At 45.5% G+C, this 17,786-nt stretch overlaps 1 protein-coding gene across 1 annotated transcript in view; it reads right to left on the reverse strand.

Moving 5' to 3' along the window:
* Positions 1 to 17,786, reverse strand: part of LOC148442992 (piRNA biogenesis protein EXD1-like) — a 178,884-nt gene that overhangs the window by 136,428 nt on the left and 24,670 nt on the right. The window contains exon 2 of the mRNA XM_088463426.1: positions 211 to 350. Within this exon, the coding sequence (XP_088319552.1) occupies positions 211 to 343 (133 nt within the window). The 5' untranslated portion in view covers positions 344 to 350. The remainder of the gene's footprint in view (positions 1 to 210; positions 351 to 17,786) is intronic.

Below are 17,786 nucleotides of genomic sequence, written 5' to 3' on the forward strand. Positions count from 1 at the left end.
GAACATAACAAGCAGGCCAGAAACAAATGAAGCCTGCATCTCACAGGGATGATAGCGGACGCACAACTGAGTACATGGAGTGAGCTGGCTGGCCACAGGAGCAGTAAGTGTCCCAGCAGCAGGGGTAAGTCACAAGACAAAATGATGAAATAATCAGGATTCTGACAGCTTCCTCTTTTTAATAACTAAAAACAGGTTTTCCATAGTTACCTTTTATTAAAGTGATTGTACGGCTTGCGTCAATATGCATTAACACGCCCTGAAAGCATCCATTGGTGGTTGTAATTTTTACATTTTTGCCAACGACCCTAGTCAGAAAGCTGGTATCAGTCACTATGTCCATGTTGAACCTGCAGAATAAAAAAATTATTGTAGGAGCTCATGCAAAGTTACATATAGAAATATAAAGAGAATATAGTTATGGACATAATGTCATAGATTGGCCCAGGTCAGCTCCTTGCTTATTTGGTTCAATACATTTTCTTAAACTATAAACCATAACCACAAATTACTATTAGTACAGTATATTTATTTGCAAGCCACCAACAAATTACTTGGAGCTGTACATTGAGGTAGTGATAAAGAGAATTGTACACAATTTGCTTGTTTTAACATTTCTTTTATTCATCTGAGCAACAATACATTACACATATATCATAAAGCAAAATAATAAATAGAATAAAGACGGGGCGTGGCCTGGACGAGTACTGAGGCAGACGTGGCTGCCATTAGCTCCTGAGACCTTGGAGCCTTATACCCACCCGCTACACCCAACCAGTCCACTTTCATGCTCTCCTGGGCCACTGCTGACCGGGTCCCCACCCACTGACCATTTTGAACCCAGAGCGGTGTCTGAGCCAGTGCCCCGTGCTCGGGGCCTATAGCTGGGCTGAACCCGGGGCCTAGATTCAAAGGCCGCCGTGGTCGCTATAGGCTCCATCCCACGGCCTCGGATTACAATCCCGGTCCCTGAAGACCTCGTGGGGCAGTTCGCGGGACAGTCACTGCCGGAACTCTGCAGCGGCCTTTACCGGGCGCAAAGCCGCGGCATCAATTAGAGCGTCACTCCCGGCAAGCCACAGCTGCCGGCATACATGCGGCCTTACCTCCTACCCCGGCTCCTGCTCCATCCCGTCCGGAGGTCCCCTCCTGCGGTGGTGAGATCCCCACTGACGGCTGTCTGAGGTAGGTGTCTCCTCATGGAGCCTCCTGCGTTCTGACCAAGAGGCAGCCGCGCCCATCACCTGACAGTCACCCAGTGACCAGGCAGCCACGACTGAACAACTGAGGCTGCTGCTCATAATCTCCCCTCCTGGTTAACCAGTTGACTGCCCTCCTCTATGTGACTGTCCTGATTAGAGACCTGCGATCTCCCCCCGGGTACCTTGCTCCATGTTTCGGGCTCTGGATCCTCTCACTGCCGATGCTGACCTACGGAGCTGGGGACTGTCCGACATCTTGCCGAGGTCTGCTTCTGGGGCCTGTTTACTGCAGGTTGGCCCGTGTCTGCTGTTCTCAGTGCAGCTCAGCCCTAAGGCACTGTCAGAGGCTTAAGTCCTATCTCTGCCCTGCATGCAGTTGTCAGGTCCTTAACCCTGACTATTTGAGTACAGTGACACACTAAGTGGGCATGCCCCCCATCCCCTGGGTGCTTTGACCCCCTATATATTTTTTTTTTATTATTTTTTCATTTTTTTCTCTAGCCTATTTGTTCCCTGACATATTTACTGGCACTGGGTCTTTTTTCTCCGGCAACCCTGACACTGGTGGCCCACACATGCAGAAATCTACTACCAAGACTCCTAAACAAGGGGGAAGTGATATTTTGCAGCACTTCACGAGGCACGAAATCTTCTCAACAAAGGGGTCCCCCTTCCCCCCCTTCCATTGCCATAGATAAGGATGGTTCTCACTCACCCGCTTCATCCACTAAAGAAGACATTCTAGCTCTTCGCTCCCTCATCACGGAGTTTTAGGACTCTCTTGAAACCAAACTCGACAAAGCAGTTGCCTCTATCAAAGCTGAAGTTTCAACTCTAGCTGCAAGAACCACTAAACTTGAATCTCGCCAGGACGGCTTCCAAAAAGGCTTAAATGAGACCAGCAGAGACCTGGATCATATCATTAGTGAACTTTCTGACCTTCGTTTTAAAAACGAGAATCTGGAAAATCGGGAATGTAGGAATAATATCCGCATTCGTAACATCCCGGAATCAGTTTCTCCTGATGCTTTGGAATCATATCTTTATAGACTTTTCTCTTTCCTACTCCCCGACCTTGGCTCACGCTCACTACCACTTGAAAGGGCTCACCACGCTCTTCGGCCGAAACCCAGGGATAGCGACCCTCCTCGTGACGTCATTATGAGGTTCCTTATTTATAAGGACAAAGAACTCGTTCTTAATCCTACAAAGGGTAAACCACACATCCTATTCGAAACAGCCAAGCTCCAATTCTACCAGGATCTTTCACCCCTGACAATTGCCAAGAGGAGAGACTTTCGTGACTTAACCAAGGCTCTTCGTGATAGAAGAATCAGATATCGCTGGGGGTTTCCCCTTTAAGCTTATTGTAGACCTGAACGGCAAGACTGTTATCATTCGAGATCTTCGTGAATGTAAGGACTTGCTTCACTACCTAGAAGAATCAGGCCCCTCCCCTGAAGGGAACCCAGACATTTCGTGAGTGCCTTACCCACCAACGATTGTGCCTTGTTCCTGCTCTACTATTCTCCACACTTAAGTCTTGATTTTTTACTAACTTACAACCATGATCTGATTACTGGTTTCCGCTCTGTATTCACCCCACCCAATGTCTCTCCCCTTTCTTGCTCATCTCTCTACTTGGTACTATAGTTGAGATGTAGATTGTTTATTTACTTCTTAGATATGTTTGCTATTTGTTACTAATATCTGGACAATTCTGTATTATGTTCTGTATCTATTTTTCATACACATATCTAGCTGTTCCCTTCGTTAAGGTACTAGCTCATACTGATCTGTTATGATATTTACTGTTTATTTTATGGTTACTTTTATGGTTATCATTTGTTGCTATTATTGGGACAGTTCTGTATTATGTCATGTATCCACTTTCTATTAGGGATGAGCGGGTTCGGTTCTACTCGGTTCCGTTCGGATTTAAAAACCGAATCTTATTGGCTATCAGCTGTCATGGGTTTTGGATAGCCAATAAGATTCGGGTTTTTAAAACCGAACAGAACAGAGTAGAACCGAACCCGCTCACCCCTACTTTCTATACATATATTTTTAGCTGTTCTCTCAGTTTTGGTACTAGCTAATATTGATCTGTTATGCTACCTTACTGTTTATTATTTCTATGTCTTGTTTTTTTTATGTTTAGAGCAAATTTTATTGTTTATCACTGTTTATTTTAAAATGTTGCTACAGTTGAGTTTATATTATATTTAAAGAAGTTATAATATAAATTCAAATAAAAAAAAAATTAACTATCTGTGTACATAAGTCTGCACCAATGATATGATCTGCACAGTGGTATAAACAATGCAGGGTCATTGGGGATACACATTGGTGGCACAGTGGTATAAACATTGCAGGGCCAGGGGGGGGATACGCATTGGTGGCATAGTGATATAAACATTGCAGGGCCGGGGGGGGATACGCATTGGTGGCATAGTGATATAAACATTGCAGGGCCAGGGGGGATACGCATTGGTGGCACAGTGGTATAAACATTGCTGCGCCCAGGGGGATGCGCATTGGTGGCCCAGGGTAGTTAGAGTGTACAATGTTGCATGGTGAAGGATATACTGACTTTTTTAATCAAGGATTCTGCTCAACACACACGAACAACGCACAGACGATGCTGCCAGCTTTTTCTTACCTGAAACGTCGTCTCTCACAAAATGGAGGAGGGGAGTGGCTAGGGATTTTCCAATACCTCGTACATCGGATCGTAGAACCAGCAAAACATACGATGTGTCACATTGTACACGATAAGTCGCAGTCTTATTTTTTTTTCCGTTAAGATCTACGATCCAGCAAGACTGACGGCGGGGACGTGCATCGGCATTGTAACCGTACAAAAACACACGATGTGCACGATTGATCTTTACGATCAATCAAATTGTCCACATCGTTCCAAAACATTGCACGCATTAGTCTCCTTATGCAGAGTGGTCTCTAGCCAATCCATTTCAAAAGCAAAAAATAGTTTAGCCCGGAAACAGATGAGGGATCTGTATTGGTCCACATGCGTAATATACATTTACGAGCCTCCGCTGATATAATCAATAATAATTTTTTACTATCTCCCCTACCCGAAACAGACAGTGGCAGAACACCAAAAATTTCCCACTCCACCAATAGTGGATGATAATTAACTAGACACCTGGATACAAATATGTTGGACAGATGACCAAAATCTACAGGCGCAATCCCACATACAATGTATAAAGGTTGCATCAGAAGTCCCACACCCAGATGCGCCCTGCTCCCCAGATGTGAACACGAGTGTTAGGGACCTGCTCGACGAGGTGACCTGGACGCTGGTGGGCAGGACCGTATCATTGGCCACTGATATGCTAACTACCTCTGAAATTATATTACAAAATACATTTAAATTTGAACAGTAATGATCGACTAGTGCATCTGCAATTTCTTTTTCCTGTGTAAACCATATTTATCCACAAATTCTGCCACTCAATAGGGCCGACAGTTTTCAGTGTCTACCAATGCTCGAAAGGCGCAGAGGCATCCCCATTTTGAAACTCAGGATTTAAAAGTAATGGGAGAAAGAGAATGATGACAATTTAAATTCCTTTGCTTTGTATCAAAGTGCCAAACTCACCATGCAACCTTCAGCAGGGGATTACTAATAATATCCTCAGATAATTCTTGTTTATGAGATTGGAGGAACACCAGTCCGTCCTGCGCATCCAGTCCCCTATGTATCTCAAAACTCCAACATGACTATATAATTTTAAATAAGGTAAATTAACCCCTCCTTTAGCCCGGGTTTGTTGACCTTCAGTAAACCAATTTAAGGACGTTTATTCCTCCAGATAAAGTCCCGAAATGTTTTATACAAAAACTTTTAATTCGCCTGAGAGAGCAAAATTGGCAACATCTGTAAGGGGTAGAGAAGTTCATGGAAAGATATTTCTAATAAGTGAAATAGGACAACATAAATGTGACGACACCGGGACAATTCACCCACTACCTCTCGAATAAGCGACCTCATATTAATCAATATAACGTGGTAATTCAATTCCCATATATCTAAAGGGAAGTAGTAGCCCACACCACCGGATAAAAGTTACCCCAGTGTGGTTTCACCATGGAACCCAGATACAAGCTTATGACTTATCTGAATTAATACTAAAGCCAGAAACTTTGTCAGATTTTGCTAATCAAAAATTTTGAGTAAGGTCTGTTCTGGATCTGAAACAAAGTAATAAGTCATCAGCAAAGGCTTGGACTTTAAGCTCCCCACCAGAATACCTTTAAAATCTGTCCAGGAGTGGAGAATACACAGTAATGGGTCCAAAGCTATATTGAATAACAAGGGCCATAAAGGACATCCTTGTCAAGTGCCCCTCGTCACTGTAATGGAGTAAATACAGGTGCCATTAATTATCAGGGTAGTAATCGGCGAACAATATAAAAAGCTAAACAGATCCAAAAACGGTCTATCAAAATCACGGATCGCAAAGATTTTAAGCCAATGAGCCCAAGACACTGTCTCAAATGCCTTTTCCGCATCTAAGCTCAAAAGCATTGCTCCCAAAGGGGATGTGCACTTGGAGTGAGGGACTATAGTTGCCAGAGCCATTCTAGCCCCTTTTACCGAAAATCTACTATGTGTGAATCCCAACTGATGGTGTGTTAGTATACAAGGTAAAAATAATTGGAGGTGATTGGCCATTATTTTAAAATCCTGATTCAAAAGTGTAATAGGCATATAGGATGTAACAAATTCTGGATCATTAGAAGGTTTAGGTAGAACTATAGTGTATGCTCTATTAAAATTTGGATAATGGAGGCGGCCCTCCAATATACCCTGATACAGAGTAATGAGAAATGAGAAATTAAACTAATTGTGGCTGAAACATCTTATAATACCCCCCTGAAAAACCATCCGGGCCTGGACATTTATTATTATGGAGATGACCTCAGAGATCTCAATCTCTGTAATATCCTGAGTCAAAATGTCTCTCTGGGTAGAAGTAAGTTTCGGAAGCCTTGCCTCCTTTAGCAGGTCCCAATGTAAGCCAGGAAGCTCTGGAGGGGCCCTATACAAAGACTCATAATAACACTGAAATGTGCATACTATATCAGAAGTGGATACCAAACGGGCAGATGTAGTAGGGTTACGTAATGCCTTAATTGGTTGACGAGGACGTTGCAATTTCGCCATATTAACCAATAAACACCCAGATTTATTGCCCCATCTACAATAGCAATTTTTTTTGGCATAATCGGTTTGTGTCAGAGCATTGGTCAACAAGAAACTCTCCAGCAATTGAAGAGGTTGTTTATAAACCTCAAAATTGTTTTCAGAGGGGTCAGTCTCATAAGTAATATAAGCTGCATGCATAGCACTAAGCAAGGCATCATATTTACTGTGGTATTCCAGTCTCTTCTCAGCCTGATAAGCCAGAAAATGGCCCCTCATTACCGCTTTTGAAGTTTCCCAAAAGAGGACAGAGGGTCTCATTCAGACCCAGTCGCAAGCACCGATGCGCTCGCAACCGGGTCGATGGTCCCCACAGAGCATGCGCATGACGGAGCCAGCTCCGTCATGCTCATGCGCGAGACCCAGCTAGCGACGGGCGCTCCGTCACTACGGGTCTCGTAGCAGACGGGGCGAGCTGTCGATGTTGAGTGACAGCTCGCCCCGTTTGCTCGGCGAGCCAGGTGCGTGCCTGGCCAAACGGAGGCGTTCCAGTCAGAAAGCTTGCCATTTGGGGGCGGCCCCACTGACGACATTGATGATGTCAGTGGGGAACTTCCTGCTCAAACAGAGCAGGAAGTTCCCTGGGGCTTACGAGAACCCAGACCCAACCTTAGGGTCTGGTCATAAGCCCCGATGGTCGCGATGGTGATGACCATCGCAACCATCACCTTGGTCGGTCGCTAGAGCTGTGGGTGGTAACCCACAGCCTAGCGATCGACCAGAAGGCGGCACTTAAAAAAGTAAGTGGCCGCCCTCATTCAGAGCGATCGCTTGCAGCAAGCGATCGACTCTGGATGAGGTCCAGAGTCCTCCCAATGTTCTAGATGGTCATCAACAAATTCCATCCATTTAGAATGAAGATATTGTTAAAAGTGGTCAGATTGGGCGAGAAAAGACGGGAACCTCCAAAACCCACACGACAATCTAGAAAAAAAACTTAATATCCAAAGAAACCGGAGCGTGATCTGATATAACTATACTATGAATATCACAAGAGAGTACTAAGGGAATCAATCTATCATCTACCAGTAAATAATCAATTCTGGAAAAAGACCTGTGTACCAGAGAGTGATAAGAGTGGGACCTGTCAGTAGGGTTGAGGAGTCTCCATATATCACACAAACCATGGAGCGAGATTAATAAACCTATGCCACCCAGTCCCGGGGGTGTTAAAGACGACGAGGATCTGGAGCGATCAAGTGCTACATTAGTTACACTATTAAAATCTACACCCACCAGCAGGTTCAGAGTGGGACGACCTAAAAGTAAATTAAATTAGAGATTGCACGAAAAAAAATCCAAATTAGGGGAATATATATTGAGGAGAGTATAAGGTTCACCTCGTAGAAGCACGTCCAACAAAATATATCGGCCCTCTGGATCACATTCTAAATGAATAAATGGAATAATCTAAGAGTTTGTGAAATACTACAGCCACTCCTCTCTTTTTGGTAGCAAAGAAAGACGAGACACATTCCTTCATCTAGACACATATTAAATCGAGGTTGCCAAATGTGTCTCCTGTAAAAATGTGATATCTGATTCCAGGTGTTTAAGAGGTGTAGCCACTCTTCTTCGCTTAATAGGAGAATTTAACACACGTACATTCCAGAAGAACCTGCGGATAGAATTATGGACAGCAGAGGACGGGGAAGAACCAGCAACCAAAGTCATTTAAACTAACCCCAATCTAAAAAGTTAACCCATGCAGATACTGTATACCACCGTGCTATCCACCCATCCCAGCGACTGGGGGGATGGCGGGGAGCCAGAAAAGAAAAAAAGGGGGTGCCACCTGCCAAATTCAGACCTTACAAAAAAAAAAAAAGAAATTATATATATATTTATTAGCGTTCCCGCTAGGCTGTTCTAGCGGGGTGCGGCGCCCTGCCCTCCTTCTGGAAGGCAAAAAGCGCCCTGCCCTCCAGAAGGAGGGCAAAAAGCACCCTGCCCTAACAGCTTGCGGGAGCCGTCATCACCCGCGGGTCGCAGTGTCCCGCGGGTGAAGAAATGTGCGGTGACCCGGTCACCGCCGGAGAATAGACGCCGGGCGCATGTGCCCGGCATGTATTCTCCCTGTCTGCAGTGCTTGGGGGCTGCCCGGCGTGTCCGTAGGTGCCGGGCACGCCCCCAAGAGTGACGAAAAGGCGTCTTAGACACGCCCCCTTTTCGATGACCACGCCCCCTTCTCGGTCGCGCGCACGAACATTCCCTCTCTAGCTCCGGCGCCCCACCTCACGCCGGAGCTAGAGTGCACACACATATAAATATATATATATATTACATTATATATATATATATATATATATATATATATATATATATATATATATATATATATATATATATATATATATATATATGAATCTCCATTTTCTATTTTACTTGTCCAAACATTCAAACAAGGAAACATGTATGATAATACACATTTCCACAGAATATAAAATTAAAACAGTAACAAAAATGGGAAAAAGCGTAACCCAAAACCAAGGCCATCTTTCAATCCACAACATAACTGTGCAATATAAAATAAATAAATATCCCGCTTTTATAAACAAAGAGCTAAAAAAAAAAAAAAAATTGTAAATCAAGTATTTGACCCCGTTGGACTAACAGATCTAGTAGATAGAGAGTGCACGTACATTTTGGCTTTGTTGAAATCATCGAACATAAGGACTATTCCATCTACAGTAACTTTCAATTTTGTGGAGAATAATAGAGCAAACTGAATGTGGCTATCAAAAAGTATTTTACATAGTGGAGAGAATTATTTCCTCTTCTGAGACACTGCGGCTGAAAAATCCTGAAAAAGCAAAAAAGTTTGTCCATCAATAACTGGGGAGCCCTGACGTCTATAGGAACGAAGCACTAACTCCTTATCTCTGAAGTTGAGATATTTAGCTATTACTGGGCGTGGCCTAGAAATCACTGGTAGAACTTTCAGGTTCCAACTGACGTGCCCGTTCAAAAATCATTGGAGGAGACACCTGAGTTATGCCTAAGGCGTTAGAGATAATTTTGTATATAGTCAATCACGGCTAACTCCTTCAGTTTCAGGGATATCCAAACACCGTAGATTATTTCATCGGTTTCTATTCTCCAAGTCATCTATCTTATCTAGGAGAGCCTTAATAGTATCCCCTTGTGAGGTGGAAGATGATTGGAGGGATGACACAATGTCTTCCACATGATGGAAGGGCCAGGAGAATTAGAGCGGGAAGACACTGTGGAAGTAGATGGCTTGGTCTGAGAGGCAGTGACCGTAACGGATTTTCTGGTCATAGTGAAATATTTGTGCATACCCAAGATAACCGGAGTAGAAAAAAAAATACAGGATTTTAGAGGGACTATGACATAAAATCAAACATAAAACATAACATGACTTACCTATATTTTTGTTCCAACTTTTTATTTTAAGGTACTACTGTCTATATTGTTAACAATACAGAATATTTAGTACCTTTTAAATATTAATTAACAATATCTAATATTAAAGTGGGTAGAAATGAATCCCACAATAAATTACCTGAAAATAGAGAAACAAATAAATAAGGCAGTACAGTACAAGAAATAGGCAATAGGCAGTCCCAAACTCTTGCGGTCCTTAAACATGAAAAAATAGCTATGTCCCAAAACAGGAGAGCAAAAAAATTGAATCACAACACGCGCCACTAGATGGCAGCAATATCACAATAATCAATACAAACTAAATGGAATATACACTATATCCTTTATGGGGAATTCCGAATACAAACTTAAATATATATTTAGGGTAACAAAACAGGAGCCCCAAGTTAAATATATCTCAGGGGAAAAAAAAAGAAACAGTATAGTGATATGTGATCGCAGCAGTCACAGTGGCAGTCCCATATATAGAAGCAACTAGTTTGTCCTGAACTATGGCACCTCACGTTGCTGTTAGTAAGTACAAAAACTTCCCAGGTATCAGCAGCAAAAAGAAAAAAGGGAGAGAGGTAGGGTGGATAAAAGAGACTAGGAACGGGAAAATGTAAAAATCGGGAGGGAAGGGAATATACACTAGGAGGGTAAGGAACCAAGAAATGGAAAAGAAAATAAATAAACTTATTTGAAGTAGTTAGTAAAAGAGAACAAAAAAAAAAGGTGACAGACAACATTTGTACCAAGAGGTCCTAGTCCACTCAGCCAGCGGATTCCCCAAACATCAGACCTTGCAGAAATGTCAGCAGAATATACCAGGTGATCAGCAGGGAACAAGTAGCCAGGATCTGCAGAGATCGGATTCACAATGAAGTGAACCACCCGAGCCAGATCACAGCAGCGTGGACATCCCCGCAGGCCAGGAGCAGCACCACCAATAAAGGTCAGGTGATTCCAGAGGTCCAGATCGCAGCAGTGTGGACAGTGTCACAGGCCAGGAACCGCAGCACCAAAAAAGGTCAGGTGATTCAGAGGTCAGCAGCAATCGTAGATCGTCTCCGGTCCTACGTTACCAGGAATGACAAATCAGGCTCAGAGGAAGCAGGTGAAGGGGAGGGAGTTCAGCCAGATCAGACACGTATCCAGTTATACAACCACCTCCCTGCAGATACCAAGCTGGTGATAAAAGTAGTCTGGCAGGATGAAGACTCAGAGGTCCGATACGCCATGCGGCTACAAGGGTGTCATTCTCCTGCAGCCACTCTGTCAGGGGAACTCCAGCCCAGGCACCAGCAGGATAGGAAAGCACCACAGCCAGCCTCCGGTAAGCTGATCTGTATAAGGCAGGTATAATTCAGGAGATTCACCTCCTCCTGACAGGGAACATCCACGCCGGCAAGATGACAGGCGGGGTAGGTGCTCAACAGTGTGAGCAGACTCAGTAATTAAACAGCAACACAGCAATGGCCAGCACCACTCTCCCTGTAGAGTCCCCTCAGCTTCCAGCGCCAATTAGGGTAGGTAAACCAACAAATAGCACCCGTCCAGAGGGTACAGAAGCCCAGGATTTGAGGAGCCCAAGTAAAATGAGGCCACATACGAGGCCCGCCCACCGGAAGTCCTTTCTTGTGTACAATTATTAACCTATACTTGGAGAGTTACAGTGAGCCAAATCCATTGTTTGCCCATTTCATACAAACAGCACCATTGTGGAAGCATCATATTTTTCTGTGAATTAGTGAACCAGGTCCATAGTTTAGTTTGAATACGCCAGCAGTAAAAACAATTAAAAGTGAATGGTTAATTAAAGAACCAATATGAATACATTATTACTATACAATAACAGATACATGAACAGCAGCATACTTTAAAAACAGCAATCCCACATTTTATTTACCCCTTTTAATGGCAGTTAAGTGCTAAGCATTTCTTTTAGTATTTAAGCATTGTTCTTGGCTATCCTCATGCAGATCATTATCTCAAACTTAACTACTATCCAAGAATGTCCAGGAGACTCTTGAATTTCAGGTGTCACTCACGGGAGAGTAAGCTAGTCTCCCTCATGCCACTAGCTGATGCCCACATGTGAAGTGGGAGGTCAGGATAGCATAATGATGCTATCATATTAAATCATGTAACTGTGGTCCCAAACCTATAAAAAACCACCAACTTTGTTCAGTGGGGGTGGAACCACAATGATGTGATCCAGGCACCACACCTCCTGCATCCCACCTGGCTGGCCCTTCCCAAGGGAGGCAGCTTGAATGTCCACGACCATGAGAAAAGGGGCGTGTCCCCTGATAATCCTAAACTCTTTGCTCTGTGGATAGATGCCATGCGAATGCACATGGCATCTATTCACCAGCGGTGATCGCTGCACCGCTATTTTTCCCACTCGCGGGACACTGCGGCCCGATGGTGGGGACAGCACTGTTAAGAATACCAGGGACATTCACTACAAATAGTAATAGGAAGATAATGGATATAAGGTCGATGGGTTCAACCAGTGGATGGTGCAGTTGTAGCCCAAAGTAGGCGATTGCACTGAAGGTAAAGGAGCGATGGGTTCAGCAGATAGTCCAAGCAGTCGTAGCTCAAGGTGAGCAATGTCAGACAAGGGAGAGATCTGGCGCTCACGTTGCAGCCTTGAGGGCTGGAAGTGCTTGGCAAAGTGGTGCCCTGGTGGTCACGTCACAGCCTTAAGGGCTGGAGGTGCTTGGCAAGATGGTGTCCTGTTGGACATGTTACAGCGTTGAGGGCTGGAGGTACTTTATAAAAATACAGAAAAGGTTCTGGATATGCGCAACTGCAGCCAGAGACTCAAGGGAGTCCTTATTTTCCCTTAAACACAATAATATAAATAAGAGTTCTACTCAGGCGCTGTCGATGTTCTATAAAAAAATATGGTGGATAAACAAATAGTCTCTTATTTCAATAAGCATAACTCCAACAAATGTTCTTGTGAAACTCCAAAAAGGTTGTTTCTAAGCTGATGGTTCTTTTCTTTACAAGCTTTCTTATCATACACCATAAGTTTCTTTCAATGTGACTCACAAGTGAAGAGACAAAAAAAAAAACTGCAATTCCATTTGGTACACAAAATAACAATATTTTATTAGTTGCACTCACATTGCACTAAAAAAAGAAAAAGTCATATAGCATAACCTATATAACGCAAAACACATTGGAATCAAGTGGATACAGGTACCGCAAGGTTTCTGGATGGAAACAGCAAAAAGATGGGGTTCCCGGACACCAACCCACTCCTTACTCAGTCTAAACGTCCCAAAGAATGATAGGTCTCACCCGCTTAACGCGTTTCGGACTTGGCTGTCCTTTGTCAGAAGCGTGGCGGGACAGTAACCCTGGTGGACACGTCACGGCCTTGAAGATTGGAAATGAACTGAAACCGCAGAGAAGCAGAGATTGTTGCAACGGAGTCACTCGGGCGCTGCTGTGCGGCAGGTGCCACCAGATGGTGGTGCGGCAACGGCAATGAGTGAAGACGCAAAACAGCGGAGATTGTCGTAACAGAGTCCACTCAGACGCTGCTGTGCGGTTAATGCCGCTGGATGGTAGTGCGGCAACTGTGATGGCTGGAGACGAAAGCAGCGGAGATAATTGTTCTGGAAACAAAGTCCACTGACGCTGCTGCGTGATGAATGCCACCGGCTGGAAACACAGCAACAGGAAACTGATGATTCCCCAAGCAGCGGAGGTACATGATGTTGGCTGAGACCCTCGGACGCTATTGTACGGCAGATGCCGCTGCATGGTGGTACAATATCAGGGTACTGGAAGAACTCTACAGCGGAGAAAGCCGCGTTGACAGACTGGAACCTCAGACGCTGTTGTGCAGACTGTGCCACTGACATATTATATGGCACAGGACTAGGCAGACTCGGAACTGAAGAAGCTGGAAGTAACACCAACGCTATGGAACCGGAAACACAAGTATGACGCCATCACCGGCATCTGAGCAAAGCATCAGCAGGAAAGAAAACAGGAAAAGCCACCTATCCAGTCCCGGCAGAGATGACGTAGGCCCAGAGAGAGGATATCATAGGTTGACAGTGCGGTGTCTCAGTCTCCCAGCAAACGGCCTAAGGGATCGGTCAGGAGCACCGTTGTCCAACAAGAAGCGGCGGCAGCTTGTAACACACACTAGCCAAATTGTTTTAGCGGACTCCGCAAATACAGCCCAGCGGGAAGACTACATTCAATTCGCCGCAGGACTTACCATGTGTCTGCGCTGAGCTATTTAATTGCTGCAGCTAGCCTGCACAGTGTGCCCCAGAGGGTGCACTCAACGCGGAAATTTCATCGCAACCAAGTAATTGAATAGCTCAAGGCGTTAAACCTGGAAGCCAAGTGGTAAGTCCAGTGGCTAATTGAATCTGCTCCAAAGTGTGCTACACAGGCATAAGCTCTCAGACAGTCATTTGAGGCAGAGGAGGATGTGGTCACGGTGAGAACAGAGCTAAGGCTGGGTACACACTGAGACAATGTCAGCACGATAGGTCTTTCCGATTCGGGCCCGGAAACTACATATCGGTTGCATCACTCAGTGTGTACGACCAATATGCGCTTTCCTGCGGTCACATGCGGTATCGTCCAACTGGGCTATGTGCATGCAGCCCCATTGCAGGTGACAAAGGACGGAACGAGGGATAGTCGTTCCTTACCTCGTTCTAATGTGTACCCGAGGTACGATGTGTCGGCCTGACATATCGTACCGGTACACATCACTCAGTGTGTTCCTGGCTTTAGTTCATAGTATTTTTGCTCACTACACTAAATTGCCCCTGTTATGGAGAGACCAGAGCAGTGTCATAAGTGATCACCAGTAGACCCAGATGTATGCGAGTGCCAGGACCATGCTAAATAGAAACAACGGTTTCAAAGTACTATTGGGAAAAGACTGGGATTTAGTAAGAAGTTGACACAATTCTGAAAGATAAAAACTTTCCTAAGAGTGTGTTCACTCTGGTACTGAAATTGTGTAAAATTAGAGATCTCACACAATACACCGTGACCAAAGTAGAACAGAAATCAACAAGACCAAACTCATTACAATAAAACCAAGAGTCAAACAACTCGCCATAACCTCTGTCAAATTAAGGCATACATGTTATCAAACAATATAACACAAACAGCTTCATATTAATAGAAAACACTGAAAAAGCATCCTAGTGCATTCTAATGGCAGACAGATCATAAATTACACAGGAAAGTAAAAGACCTTCAAAGAAAACTAGTACAGGTGCCAGCAGGCCCTTGATGTACGGTCTTGCAAGACCTTGTTGTTCGCCAAAACCCCATCATTGCCGGGCAGGTTTGCTGGGATTTGTAGTCCACCTCTAAAGAACAATTATTACTTATACTTTATAGTTACTATTACCTCCACACCAAAGCCCTCGGCAGTGGACAGATTTCAGCATGGGCACTCTGATTGGTCTGCAGTTACACAGGCCCATATGCAGCAAGCTGCAATGCACTGTGTGTTCAGACACCTTTCTATAATAGCCAACATTAACTTTTGTTTATTAGCAATTTGTGCTACGGTAGCTATTCTGTGGGATAGGATTAGACAGGCTAACCTTCGCTCCGCACACATATCAATGAGCCTTGGGCGCCTATGATCCAGTTATCTCTTTTTGGAGGCGATTCAATTGTTTGCGTCCACGGCTGATGGTGCCGGGCAGCCAACAGAGCAATTCAATTGTTGCTCTGCACGGGTGCATACGGCCGCCTGAGCACACATTTCTGCTCGTAGCCCCCGGGCAGGTGGGCAGAAGTGTGCGTTAAGTCGGCACTTTGGGCACCTAAACAGGAGTTTGGGCACCCAAAGCAGGACGTTAGACGGGTTTAGCTACTTTACGCGGCTAAACCCTGTCTATTTGGGCGCCACATGTGTGATATTCATGGGAACCCAAAAAACAATTGAATATCGCACTCCGATCTCCCATCACTTTAGACAGGAGATAGGGTGCGATAAAACAATCAAATCGCCCCCATAAACTACATTTGGAAGGTACTTACCACTGCATAGCGGTTTGATATTTGATTAAGTGTAGTACCTTTATACCACCAGTAGGGGCTGCTGTCACACTGTCCTGTTATCCTACATTTTTTCCCCGCTTTCTTCACCCCTTGGCCAAAAAAAAATACATTTAGCAAATTATGCTATGTGGTGGTGGACAGAGTTGCACTGCTGCTTGGCCACATATTTCAGGATTTGCCAGCACAGGTTTTGCCTATTTCATTGACCATGAATTTTAATTTTTAAATAAAATGCATTTATTGAAGTTTACTTTTCCAAAACAAGGAAACATGAATAGTTACTGTAAAGGCATTGAGCGGTAATACATTAGACATGACACAGAATAGTGGGAGCAGGGCCAGCAGTGGATGGGGTCTTGCAAATGCAATACGGTATAAGTAGACACAATAAAGTTATACAAGGGAGTCCAACCAAGAGAAGGGTATTGCGACTGGTTTACTGTATATAACTTTCTCGTGGGGAGACTATTATTTACCAGTATAACCCAGACAAAGGCAGGACACCGAGGGGCAATCCAAGCCCTTGTGATTCATAACTTCACCAGAGCTATGGCATTACGCACAGTGGCGGTTCTTGGGGCGGGCAAGCAGGGCTATCTCCCGGGGCGCGGCATCCTAAAGGCGCAATCACAGTGTCCCCGCCTGCGCTTGCCCTCCCCAGCCATTGTACCGCCGTCTTAGCCTACAGCAGGCAGCAGCTGCAACTTGCTCCCTCCCACTTTTCCCAAAATGTCGTTCGCGATGCGGCACCTCTGTGGCATGCTGGGAGTCCCAGAATCCTAGACGCAACCACCGTCACTGAACGCGGCCGCGGAGGAGAGAGGACCGCCGAGAGAAGCAGCAGTCATTGAGCAGAGTCCATGATGACGGCGCTGGGTGCGAGTGCTCGCCCAGCTGGAGAGCACTGCCAAACTTATAATGGTGAGCGGGGGAGAGCCGGCAGGGCGGAGATTGCGGCCATCCCTGGGGTGGGGGGCTCTGTATGGGACAAGCAGCTGGCGGTGTGCGCTGGGCCCAAACTGACCAGAGTTAGAGGGTGCTGCTTGTTGCCTTTCTGCGTGAGTGTAGACATGGGTTGCCCACGGGGTCCTCTGTTCCCTGATCTCCCCTTAGGAGACTTCAGGAGCACTTGGCTGTGATAGAGCCTGATCTCCCAGTGGATGTGCTCCCTGCTTTATCCTCCTTGTACTATTTCCATGAGGATGACATAGTGGCTGGGTGCTGCAGACCTGGCATTTGCCAGGGCATAAGATGTGGCACCTGCTGTAAGCTACACAGGCATATTAGTATTACTTATGTGCAGTCATCCGGAGACCCTCCTTACAATGAAAAGGGACAGAGGGCCTGATTCAGACCCGCTCGCGAGCACTGAGCGCTCACAAGCGGGTCGATGGTGGCCCAGTGCGCATGACGGAGCTGGCTCCATCGTGCACATGCGCGAGACCCGGATAGCAACGGACAAACAGTCACTCCAGGTCTCGTACCAAAGGGGGTGTGCTGTCGATGTTGAGTGACAGCACGCCCCCTTTGGTGGGCGTGCCTGCCGAGACGGAGGCGTTCCCATGGGAACGCCTACCGTCTGGGGCCTGCCCCGAGTGCTTTCGGCTCTGTTTGAGCCGAAAGCACTCCAGGGCTTGTGGCAACGAGACACTACCACAAGGGTCTTGTCGCAAGCCTGATGGTTGCGATAGTCTTTACCATCGCGACCATCTTCCTGGCCGCTCGCTATAGCTGTGGGTGGTCACCCACAGCTATGCGAGCGGCCAGGGGGGCGCTCAAAAAAAGAGGGCCGGCCCTGCTTCAGAGCGAGCGCTCTGTCAGAGCGTCCGGCTCTGAATCAGGCCCAGTGTGCTAATGCTAGAAGTGATCATTTATAGCCCATATCT

The sequence above is a fragment of the Taudactylus pleione genome, unplaced genomic scaffold (genome assembly GCF_031769625.1).
Source record: "Taudactylus pleione unplaced genomic scaffold, aTauple2 ptg001370l, whole genome shotgun sequence".
NCBI classification, from domain to species: Eukaryota; Metazoa; Chordata; class Amphibia; order Anura; family Myobatrachidae; genus Taudactylus; species Taudactylus pleione.